General features: G+C 36.9%; 1 protein-coding gene across 3 annotated transcripts in view; it reads right to left on the reverse strand.

Moving 5' to 3' along the window:
- gnai2b (guanine nucleotide binding protein (G protein), alpha inhibiting activity polypeptide 2b) overlaps window positions 1-13263 on the reverse strand; it is a 42328-nt gene that overhangs the window by 25447 nt on the left and 3618 nt on the right. The window contains exon 2 of one of the 3 annotated variants that reach the window (XM_067587113.1): window positions 3376-3462. The exons of the other annotated variants lie outside the window; for them this stretch is intronic. Within the exon in view, the coding sequence (XP_067443214.1) occupies window positions 3376-3439 (64 nt within the window). The 5' untranslated portion in view covers window positions 3440-3462. The remainder of the gene's footprint in view (window positions 1-3375; window positions 3463-13263) is intronic. 3 annotated transcript variants of the gene reach the window in all.

A 13263-nucleotide genomic window follows, 5' to 3' on the forward strand; every position in this document is an offset into this window, starting at 1 on the left:
CACAAGTCAGTTTCCTATCTTATTTTACAAAAAACAAAACCTTAACAACAGTGATTCCAGTGTGCATGAGTCACAGATATCAACCATCTAATCCCCTAGGTATGACTCTGCATATGCTGCTAGCTACAAAGATAATTCAATATGGGAACAGTTGCAGAGGAGTCTCCTTGGATAACATTCAGACACTGATCTAGTCATTATTTAAATCCTTGGCTCAGACACACAAGCAAGGAGCAAAAAGTTGCACTCATATTACCTTCAAGAGAAGCTTGTGCACAAATGTACACTCCACAATACATCACAATTCAGGCCAAATTGGCACCAAACCATTTATCTCACGCTAAAAACAGGTCCAGCTTCTAAATGAGTCATTGATTCCTTTAAAATCCACTAATGGATTGTTTTCTTGTTGATTTGTTCTCCAACAAGGTGCTAACTTAAAAACTATGAAATAAGTATAACTTTAATTTTAGTTTGAAAGAGGATCTCTCATTTTAACCTGCTGGGTCCATGAGTGCTCACGAAACATCTGCCAGGAGAACTGATTCCACACTTTGTGCTGCAAGTGACAGGTTGTCGGAAGTATTAGATCAGGCAGAACATGCACCATTCACCTATGGTCATTTAGAACCAAATCGATATGTACTCAGCCTTGCTAGAGTCCCTATTAATTACACTAATCAAGCAAATGTGTATTGATCACTGATAACAGCACTTGACATTTGGAAGCTCTTGATGAAAGCTGAGGAACTGCTATTCCTACCCAGTTCAATAAGCAGGCAATCAAAGAGAAAGATGTTGCTGTGGGGTTTGTAAATGGAACATACATGTACAGTACCAGTAATGTACATGCGCATATAACTTTTGACTGGTACTGTACATGTGAAACCTGTTCTTATCATTAATGCATCAGGGCTGCAATACAGTAGTTTTCAAAGAAAAATATAAGATATTTCATTGATAAAATGATCTCACCACAAGATTTACACATTTATTAGCGTAAACATTTGCCTACTTAAAGCACAGACAAGCCAGTACAAAGTCAACCCAGAAATATATGTTCTCCAGCACTCTTGGTGTTTGGCCAGATACAGTACCGTAATCACAGGGCCGTATTCAATTTATTGCTTTTAGTATTTAGTATTTTAATGTATTACATACTGAGTAGATGTACCACCAACTGATCATGAAGCCAAGACATCTATCAAATAAACCTAAACTAAAAGATAAAATCTATTCAATATTAGCATCATGAAAAAGATACCCATACCTCAGCAGTTGATACCTCTTTACTCTTCTTTTCAAACAATATATTTCTGACTCGTGTTTCCTTTCTTCCAGATTGTCTCATCCGGCTCATATACAGAGCTACGTCCTGATAACAACCACAAAGGTATTCTTTCTCTCTCTGCCAGTATCACAAGCAAACTCTCCCTTCAAAAAGTCCATCTTATGTGATGTGTCCCCCTTTGGCACGCTGTGACATATTTGGCTCATATGTTTCGAATATACTGTAAATCCATAAGGCCTAGTTGTCATTACAAATTAAAATTGTGCTAATCAAAACTAATGTGTCTCTTAATTAAATGTGGCAGCCCCAATATTCTGAAAACTGACTACATGGAACAGAAGCTTCCCACACACTGGACTCTTAGACAGGATTGCACCAGCCGTTCATAAGTCCATCACTAAATTTGTGTGTAAAGTCCTTCCTGAGTTCTTAGTGACTACTAACTAGTTTTAAACTAGTGATTTTACTAAAACAGGACAGGTTTCACCATTTAAACTTCAGAAATGTTTTAGCTAGTAAACACTTCAGTAATGTGTAACTCAGTTGCTAGGAAACATCTGTAGTGCTGTCCAATAAGGAGCAACCAACTGGGCACAGGAAGTCACTGTAGCATCACAAGCTATAACATAATTTCCAAAATTAATAGTTTTAGGGGCCAAAAGATAAAATAAACTTAACTGCAAATCCTGTCTGAATCTAGGTGTGACTCTATTTCATTTATATCTACATACCTGGAGAACTATGTTTGTTTTAGAATTAGTAGTATTCATGCAGTTTACACTGAGAGTAAAACATGCGATTATGCTAAACTAACCGTTGTTATTTGGTCATATAGTCGAACGTTACTGGCATAAAGTTTTCTAGTTTGAGGTATATTGTGTTCCTCTTGTGAAATTTCAAGTGTCAGGTCAGATATGTTAGTCTTGTCAGTTAGTTCATTCAGCCAGTTTGCACAACAGTTCCACCTGGCAATTAGTAGGTGTAAATATTTAGTAACAACTAATCTCTAGGTAAGATCTAGTTTGTGTGGTGCAACTGGTTTTATTTTAGTGATGCGTAAATCTCTACTTAGTAAACACTAGGCTAAGTTTGAGCACCTGTCTCTTGTTCCTGAGCACTGCTGGGTGAAATTTGAGAAATTAAGAACAAACATAACTTACAAACCTAGAAAACTAAACATTGAAACCTGATATTTTGAGATACTTCCTACACTCTTCTCTGCTCTCCTCTAATCAATCTATTGCACCTTGAGAGTGATTCCTCACATGTCATTTGGTGCTATATAAATAAAATTGAATTGAATTGAATTGAATATTAAACCATCACAGTTGGTGTTTGCCTGCTTAACCTCCCACCTCTCTATGTTTCTGCATATCAGCTTATACCATACTATGCACACACACATCGGCCAAGAGATGACACATCAGGAGTGTTGGGCAGGTGCTGCAGTGTTACTGGGGACCTCATGAAACCATCAACCATTCTACTGGCACACCAGATTGTCAGGGTGAGTAGGGGCCCTGTTTACCTGAATCAGTGGCACAAGCGCAGAGTGCTGTTGCTCCAAGGTTTTATGTGCTCATACAACCTTTTACTGGAAATGCTAAATTATTATAGCTCTAGTTAGTGAAGGCATGCAAAATCTAGCAAAGCAAAAATGGCTGAGTGGTAAGATAGTGAGTTTAAAAGCTAGGAGGCAATTTCAAATTGAAAGATGCAACACAGGGGAGGATAGTATGAGTGCAGTAAAAGAAATCCCTTGTGGCTGCTACACAGCTTCACCTTTGAGAACTCAGTCAGAGTAATTTATTAAACTCACCTCTGCAGCTGTACAGTATGTGCTTCAGAGTAATGGTGAAGGTTGGGAAAAAAAATGGCTATACACAGTCAATCTGTTAACTTAAAATATCATTTTTCATAACATTCCCACGTGGCCATGAAGTGCTTGCCGTGTGTTATGGCTAAATGACTGGTAGATGTTTCATTACTGCTGGCATCACGGCTGATATTCAGGGAGAAAAACGGGATAATGTGCCACTTCCACCTGTAAAACATGTCTAAATGTTGGTATATGAAGGTCTGACCTGGCAGAGCTGGTAGTGAAATGAGGGGTGGCCTTGCATGTGCATGCACTGGATAGGTTGCCATGGTTACAGCACTGCATTACCTCACTGAAATGAAATTAAGAACATCAACACATTTACACGTTTGTGTGGGTCGAAAAAAAAACAACAAAAAACTATTATTCTAAAGCAAAGACTCATTCAGTAACAGCTTTTTTCTGTGCTCTATTTTTAAATTCAGTTTGTTGTGTTTTTGAAGGTCAACACTGATGAGATGAAGACTGAGGCTGGGAAGAGTATTGGTGGTATTCATCTATTCAGTTTTATTGGCAAGTATTTATCTCAGTTGCATGATGTTAAATGCTGAATGAGGTTGCAAACAGGACCATAAGGGTATTTTCTCATGTGTGTATGGCTTTGAATTGAATCCTTATTGACTGCATTCACCATTGCCTCTCTAATGATCTTTTCATGCTGTAACTTTCAAAGTTATCACGTAGTAATGCAGGATGACTCTGCAATCAGTCTGAAAAGCTATCCAATAAAAGCAGTGAATAATGGAATATAAAGAGCACTATGCAGGTTACATACAGCTCAATCAATCAGCTCTATCAACAAAAGTGCGATGATTACCTCCATTATTTATTAATCTGTTGATAGTTTTTACGATTATTGGATTAATCATCTAGTATCTAAGTGATAATAAAGATCCGGACATGTTGTGTCTACACCACTAGATCACCGGATGCCCACCATTGGTTTTTGAGTTTATAATATGAAACAGCAGGTAAAAGGGGTGATCCAAGTATATTTTAATGGGTAGTTATCAGCTAAAATAAACCAAATCTAATGCAGATTAATGTACTCTTGACAGCTAGGTTCTACAGTGTGAGCATTTCGCTGCATATATGAGTAAAAATGAGAGTGTTGCAAATGATTTGGGTTCACAGCTGCAAGCAACTCTGAGTTTAGACATCTGGATTGGTTAAATAAACAAATTCAAAAGCTCCGATACTAACAAATCTGTTATTGAATCTGTAGACTGCTGGCAATAACTTCATATTTACTGTGCACACATGATATTTGGTATCAATATTCTCATCTTCCAAGAAACTAAATAAGCATATTTCAAATCATTGAAAGATATAAAAAAGACAAACTGACACTGTTATGTCTTCATCTTTTATGCAGAAATCTATTTTGTATGTTTTAGACACCCAGGCCATCGACATAGTAATAAAATTTGGCTGATTTATTCAGGGACACCAACACTCAAAGAGCATGTGTGCTGTATTAGTGCTACTACCTGTCCATTAATCTGGAGAGTAAGGCCTCTGTGTGTGTTAAATGTCATCTAGGTTGCATCTGGAGATATTGGAGATCAATAAACTGTTAACTGGGTTGAGTTGCTTCGAGGGGAGCACTAAAGGACGCATGTCCCTCATTGGTTTCACTTCACTCACAGCATCAACAACAAGAGACAATGACAAGTTGCCAACAAACCACAAATACATGATCATTAAAATAAGAGTCTGAAATCCAAGATCTGAGACAAACTAATCTGATAATACATCTAGTCATTTACAACATATTTTTCTGCATCTATATCATCTCAAATCATTCACACTGTGTTATCAATACTATTTATTATCACTATCGATGTATTTCCTTCAGACGTCAAAACAATTGTGTTTAATAATTGATGTTGGCTGTAATCAAACCTGTGGAATAATACAACCATTAAGTTTTATAACAATTTAACTGTAAAATCTACTGCAAAGATAAACTCACACATGATAATGAAACACAGTTTACAGTTGGAACAACAGTACAGCTCTATAGCGTCATAAACAGGAGAAAAAAGGACAATGGATGAATGATAGATTAAGGCATGAATAATTGAACAACCTCTTTGCTGGCGAAATAAGATCTATTTCTAAACACACATTTCTATCTCAACTTAGCAGAGTTAGTTTTATTATGCAGAGGTAAAGTCATGTTAATGACATCCTGACACCTGCACTGGACAGTTATGCATTACTGCTAAATTAATGGCACATTAATTCACTGTATCCAACCACATTAGGTCTCCCACGTGAACTTTTATACAAAGTAGAGCAATTAAAAAATGTGCATGGTCATTTTATTTTTATACTTTCTGAAGAGAGCGATAGGGCTGTTCCTACATGGTTATCATATTCGAATGTTAAGACAAATACGCTTCAAATAAACACCTACAGACAGGCATCTTGGCCATTTTTCTCACTCTTTCTTATACCACAATGCAGAATTTATAAGTTTTCACATAAATGGGAAACTGTGTCCAAGCTTTTTACTGGTACTGTATAAACTGTATAATGTATATTTTATACATATAATAAAGTAAAATGCTGGTGTGTTTAAATTTGTGTCATTTACTTCACACAGTTCTATAGTACTTCTTTTTCCAGTGTGTGGTTTTGTTGTGATAACTCAGTGATGTATTTCACTGAGGAATGTTCATCGGGTGTGGGATCACACTGCCTTTGGGAAACAGTATCATGTCATCTTTCTTTTTTGGATAATTTGCTTATCTATCTGGCTCTAAGTCACAATCAGTGCCTGTCCAAATAGGTTTTTCTAAACTTTATGTTTCAATAATGTCACCATTTTAATTAATTAATGCCATTTTTGGCCACATGTTAATAGTTAATGCCATCATCATCATAGTTCAAACAACCTCTAAAATCTCCGACAAGGCATTAATCTGCAATGTACTCGAAAGAAACTAATGATCAGCCATACAGGCTTAGGTGGCAAAAAATATTCAAGTCACAGTCAGGTGGTGCTTACTGATTTGTATCTTTATAATCCTAAAAAGAGAGAAACATATTTTCCAGCTAATCAGTGGTATTAAAGGTCTTCTCTCAGTAGTAAGATTGAACTTTTAATCACTAGGAAAACTCTCTAAGGTTGTATTTGTAAGACTTTTAGTATGTTACCTCTCTTAATTCTTTTCATCTGGAGCATCTCTTTAAAATATCTCAACTAGCAGTAAATATTGACTTATTTTATGTGATGAAAAAAAAAACGATCACCCACTGCAAATATGTTGGTGCCTGCTGTTTTCACAGAACGAATAGAGTAAAAAAAAATACTGTATTGAGTGTATCATTCAGTATGAATATAACCATGGCAACCATAGCAGAGACGAATGGAGACAAGGCTGGTTCATCTTTGTGAGTTAGAATCACTGAGCTATTACACCGAAGTATTCCAACTTCATTCACCAAAGATTCAATACCTTTCTTTTCAGACACACACTTAAAAACCTTTAGAAAACCCAGATAAGGTTTTTTTTTTTATTCATTATAACATGTACACCTGCTTCTAAACTGCAGTACTGCAAAGGTATGTTATATCATTTGGCCAGTATTATGATACAAAATATATGTGGTCAACTATTGTATATTTTATGCACTTCCAAATGTGTGTGCATGTATGCGTGTGTGTGTGTGTGTGTGTGTGTGTGTGTGTGTGTGTGTGTGTGTGTCTGTGTGGAGGGGGGTGATAGCTATGCCAGGAATCCACTGGGAGGCAAATCAATGAATGAGCTTTAACTTGATGCATTGTGCATCCTGACCAATGATCGTAAATGCAGTTGCATGTACATTTCTGGATTTTCAGCAGCTGGTGACGTAAGGGATGTAGGCTAATTGCTCCTCCAGACACATTAACAAGAAAGAGGAGAAAAGAGTCTTTCCACTGCTTTATAGGACTGTTATTGTCCCTGCTCCAACAACAGCGCAGCAGAGCTCCTTCACTGATGGGACCGCCAAAGTTAAAATTAGTAACACCCGGACTTTTCCCACTATGACAAGTCAAAATATCTGCTGTGAAAAATGCAGATTGCAGAGACCCAGGTTTTGTTTACCAATAGTAGTACAGCAAAATTAATAACGACTGCATTAAATTTAGGTGAGCCAGTACTGTCCATGCTGGCTAAAATGAATGACTTACTGGGACACTTCATGGAACTAAGCCCTTGCAAACAAAACCAGTTCCACCAGTGTTTTTTCTGCTACTGTATGATGAGTCAAAATGTCTGCTGTGAAAAAGAATACATGAACATGGTGAACATCACGGCACTTATGAAGATTATTGTATTGTAATTGAATGGAGATGGTGCTTTTATAACTGTACTGTAGAGTCTATGATCAACAGCATTTCATTGAGTCTGCTACTTCTGCAGAATCTGAAATATTATAGTTCCACCTTAAGGATTTCAGCTTGAACATTTGGGAGGGCGTGACCCTGTCTCCTGCTGGACCGACCTGATTGGTAAAAAAGGTATGTGTAGGCAGTCATAATGTGAGGGGACAGAGAGAAACCCTTTTTTTGTTCCAGTGAACGATTTCAGGTTAAAGCCAATAATGAATACAGGATTGTTGTGGAGAAGTTCATAAATCAGATCTGATCACACTGACATCGCATCGGCCCACTGATCTTTGTGTTTTGACATCTCTGAACAAGTCACCTTGGAATTTGGCACTTTGTTATGGGATATATACAGAAGATTATAGTCTCAACAATTAACGGTTAATTGCACTATAATCAAAAGATTAATCAATAAGGAAACAAATCATTAGTTGCAGCCCTACAATAAAGAAAAATATTCAGGCTTTATCTAATTGTGAGGTCTTTGTACCTGAGTGCTGTATGTTTCTGTGTGAATGAAGTCAAGGTAATGCTTCGATTTAACAATCATGATTATATAATGGTTCCCTTTTCAGCACTCAAACTTGTTTTCTACTGAATGTTAACCTCATGTGACGTCCCTGTCACCTCAAAACTGTCAAGTTTTAATATTTACAACTTCCTAGATATCTGATGTTATTGATTTCTTCATCAGAACTGACAACATGTCTCCTGAGTCTAAATTATGACAGAGAATCTTCACTGTTTCCAATTATAATTGGGCCCTGATTCATTTTCAGGTAATCACATGGATTCATAAATATCTTGAGCCTTGTTTCTCCCTTATTCTCTGCCTCTGATCATCTATTATCTCTACCTCTCTTTCTTCATCTCAACATCATTCTCATTCTCTGATCATCCTCCACCAGACTGACAAGGTTCTGGAGCGTTTTTGCAAAAACCAATTAAGAGGACAAGGTCATATCAAGTTACAGAGTCTGTTCCATCAAGCACCATCTACGTCAGCTGACTGTGGAGTCAAGTGTAACTAATGTGAATGGATTGATGTTGACACAGGTAACATCTTGATGAGTCTTTGCCACTGGCTGAGGCACTCTTGCACTCTTCAACTGTGAGAGAGGTTAAGTACGATGTGAAAAGATGAGGTGGGAAGAAGATACAAGAAGAATTCTGAATTATTAATGGGGCTGATAATGGAAGGTGTGATTGGAAAATAAAAGATGGAGAAGGATCAGATTTGTCATCTGCAGCCTAACAGAAGATGAGGATTGAGAATGAATGTGGAACAGACTTTGCACAATGTTTGCCAGCTGTTATAAATATGTCACTTAATTAAACACAGCTCTCCTCTAAAACTTCCATTGTAACTTCAAAGACTGTAGAAAACTGCCTGATGACAACTGCAGGTATCACAAAGTCAACAGATACATTTTACCCCTACTGCAGCAACAGAAAATGCAGAGCATTGATTATTCGATTTGATAGGAAACAACTTTGCATGATGTGTCATTATGCTATTACAAATTGCAGTACATTTTCTCAATCAAAATTTTATGCACTATGTGATGAACATGTCCAGCCACTAAGATAGATTTAGCCATTATATTGCTGTGTATTTGAAAAAATCTGTTTCCACCCATAATAACATCTTTTTTTTATAAATTTTCCATTGAAATCAATTTTTTAGGTCTCCCCTCCACTCAGAAATGTGTTTTGCTTATTGTTACTAGGTTGTTTGAGCTTCACTGTGCAGAATTACATATGCATTTGACAGCAGAAGACTGTTTTCACCTCCATCTGATGAAGGAGTCGAGTTTCTCTGTGTTCAACTTAAAAGTTTAAGACATGTACCTACGAGCATAATTTGTGAGATCACAACTAGTTGGGAGTCATTCGTGGTCCGGTATGCAACTTACACAAGTGTGATGTGGAAACTTGAAGCCTCCAGTGCACATACACTAAACTTTTCAGTGAAGTAGGAGACATCTTGTGTCCCGCAGTTTTGAAATGAACAATATTTGCATATTCATAGATAAGAATTTCTAACAAGGGAATTTAACTTTTTCATAGAAAAACCATGTCAGACACAAATTAGTATTCAAAGCAGAGCATTTCATATTTAAACATGTCTGGAGGGGATTTTTGATAAAAACACAATCAACCACTTGGGTGTAATGTGGATGGACTCACCTGCGGTCAAACCCACAGGGAACTATCACAACATTTTCAGCTTTTATGAGCTTTTTTGCTTCTTTTAGCTTGTTTTGATTTTATGTATTGCGTTGTATGATTGAGCACCATCAAAACAGGTCAGACAAATGACTAGCGACTAGCTAGTGAAGAATGTCAAAACACTGAGTAAGTTTAAGCCACAATTCTGATAGAATTATAATGTTGCCTTGAAGCTGCTAGATGTTTAAGTAGACATTCACTTGTAAACACGTTTTATAAGATGATAAAAGCTGTGTGTTTGGAGTTTTTCTGCCCCCTAATGGCCAAAGGTATTGTTATGTAAGCTTCCTTTCCAAAGAAATTAACAATGTCAAATAAATCCTCTGATAGAGATTTTTTTTTTTTTTGGTAGCAGCATAAAAGACTGACCCCTGCTCAGAGAATATCAGGGACGATTCAAGTATTTCTCTTAATGAGGAAGTTTGGCTTGGGGTCACAGTGAACTAATGAGCTGAGGAACAGCACATCTTTCAGGCTGCGTGTGTGTCTGATTTTGAGAATCATGTGAATGAGATACTGCACACCTATATGGGGAAGAGTATACATGTGTCTGTGCAGGCTTGATATAGTTGGAAGTGAGTTGTGAATATTTCCTGAGGCAGGATGGTGGTTTGTGACATCCTGTTATCCTGTTTGGTATTTGTGGAAGTGAGAATGCCACACATTATTTGGTTTTTTCATGTTTGTTTTTTATCTAAATGTTCATGAAGCTGATATTAATTTTTTTGCTAGCTCTGAGCATCCTTTCTTTCAGTGACTCTAATTTAGCAGGGGACAATGAATATATTGTCTAATGTAAAATATACATCAATCTCAAAGGGGTCTAGTGTGCAACATAGTTTTCATGTACTTATGTATACACTAAACAGTCTGTTCCCTGTCTGTGGGTTGTAAAATGTATAATAAAGGTGAAGTCCTTAGGATAAAAAGGACAAGTTTGAACATGAACAGTCATAAACACATAACCCTGAATATTAGTGACATTCTCACTTCCACAAATACCAAACAGGGTAACAGGATGTCATAAACCACCATCCTGCCTCAGGAGATATTCAGAGCTCATGTCCCACTATATCAAGACCAACACAGACACATGTACACATCTCATTCACATTCTCAAAATCACACACACACACACACACACACACACATACACACACACACACATAGCCTGAAAGATGTGCTGTTCCTTGGCTCATTAGTTCACTGTGACCCCAAGCCAAACCGCCTCATTACGAAAAACCCTTAAATCGTCCCTGATATTCTCTGGGCAGGGGTCACTCTTTTATGCTGCTACCAAAAATAAAATAAAAAAATCTTCACAAAGGATTCATTGGACATTGTTAATTTCTTCACACAAATTAACTCTCCACCATTTAAAAACATGTTTTTTTTAGTTTGATAACAAATGATTAAAAAATGTATCCTATGTGTGACTACAGTGAGGATCAATTTCTTGCTAGTTCAGCACATAAACACACATGTATTTATTGAGGACTTAGTGGTATTCACCAGAGACGTGACTAACAGTACGTAAGTATATTCTTTCACTTTGTGGGTAGTTGTGAAGTTGTCATCTTTGGATGGACAGTCTCACCCTGAGCCCTTGTCTCTGTCATGTGAAGTGAGTCATGTCTGTGAAGCACTATTATTATCGTCTGCCTGGGGTGGGAATTAGAGATAAGCTGCAGAGGAGGCTCATTTCAGGAATGAAGGAATGAAGTTGAAAAAAAATAAAAGCATATCCTCACTTAGCTTTTTTGGATGAAGAAACTGCCTCTCAAATATGCCTTTGTGCCTTTAATATACTTGCTACTTATGTAACAGACAATAGCTATGACTCTACATGTGCTGAAATAATAATTATTTAAGACTGTAAGTAAATATTCAAAATCAACATTAAAACTGAAATACATTTTACACTTAGTTTTATGGAGCAAATCTGTACTCAATCATGCTATTGAGCTAAATGTGATCATACTGCTTTGATATATTGAACGATAACAATCCTGTACTCATTCACTTCTCAGGGATGAAAATCGTTGCTCTGAGGGTTAACTTCTGTTCTGCACCTAAATTGGTGACAGTAGACTTCGCCTTTGGCTGCATTGCTTTGCATTTAGATTAGTCTTACCACTGCTATGCAGTCAGGACCTAAAAAAAAAACTTTCTGAGTACTGTATGACGGTTGGCATAGACTTGCTTGTAGGGATGCAGTTAAACTTTACAAGCACCAGCAAACCTCTAGTGGACTTTCTTTGCCCATGGTTTTGCCTATCAGGCTACAAAGGCTAACACCTATACACTCAGAGGTTGTACTTGCAGCCTAAGAGGAGGACTGCAAAAAATACTGCAAACTCATCTGCATGTTTTTTGAAAAAAAAAATCTTTAGTTTTATTTACAGTCATTCTCCTTAAAAGATATTAGAATTTAACATTAATTAAAGATAAGGCAGTAAAGTACAGTGCTTAGTAAAGGTGTCAATGCAATATACAGTATATCTATCATAAAGTATGAGAGGTCTATCAACAAAAACTAAATGTGATGAGTGTGAGCATTTCCCTTTTTTATTTCCTTTTTTATTAGACAACTTGGATCTGGAAATCTCCATAACCAAAGTCATTATATTTTTTTTGGAAGAACCTCTGACTTCATGTCACTTATGAAACCAAACCTATGCCCTTGTTCAGGCTAATGCTACTACAATTAGTTGATTAATCAGTTGACAGAAAATTAATCTGCAACTATTGTGATAATCAAATAATCATTTTTCAGACATTTTCAAGCAAAAAGTCCAAATATTTTCTTGTCTGTTGGTCAGACAAAACAAGCAAATTGATGACATCACCACAGGCTCTGAGAAATTATGAGTGCCATTTTTTCACATTTTTTTCACATTTTATTGACCAAACAATTAATCATGAAAATAATTTGTGAGTTGTAGCCCGACATTACGCTAATTACCAGTTCTACTTCACAACATGAAATCATTAAAAGTAAACAACTGGCGAATACTAATGTTTCAAAATCCTTTCTGAATACAGCAGGAACAGGAGTCAAAACACTGATGATCCTCACTTCCTGAGATGTTGCATCATAGATTTGTGCAACGTGGGTTTTTGTTCCTGGTTTAAGCTCTGATAAAGACGTGCCATCTAGTCAGGCTGTTACACAGATAGCTCTCAAGTCTGGCGCAACATGGTGCAATCAGTGTTTTATTACAAAACTGAATGGTAAGACAGGAGTTTCCTATGGCCCTGTCAACTTTTCTTCCAAACCCTGTGCTGAAATATGACTCACTCAGACTGGCCAGTTAGAGGACATGTGGGCTGCTACATACATCTATCAAACATCAGAGGAGTAATTTGATGGATTTTGCAACCTGAACTACATCGTTTGCAATGACAGACTCATTCTGGAAGGAAAAAGGGAACAGGCTTTTTAGTTCCCCCAAGAACCCTTGATGACAAAACAACAAA

Source organism: Thunnus thynnus, chromosome 4 (assembly GCF_963924715.1).
Source record: "Thunnus thynnus chromosome 4, fThuThy2.1, whole genome shotgun sequence".
NCBI lineage: Eukaryota > Metazoa > Chordata > Actinopteri > Scombriformes > Scombridae > Thunnus > Thunnus thynnus.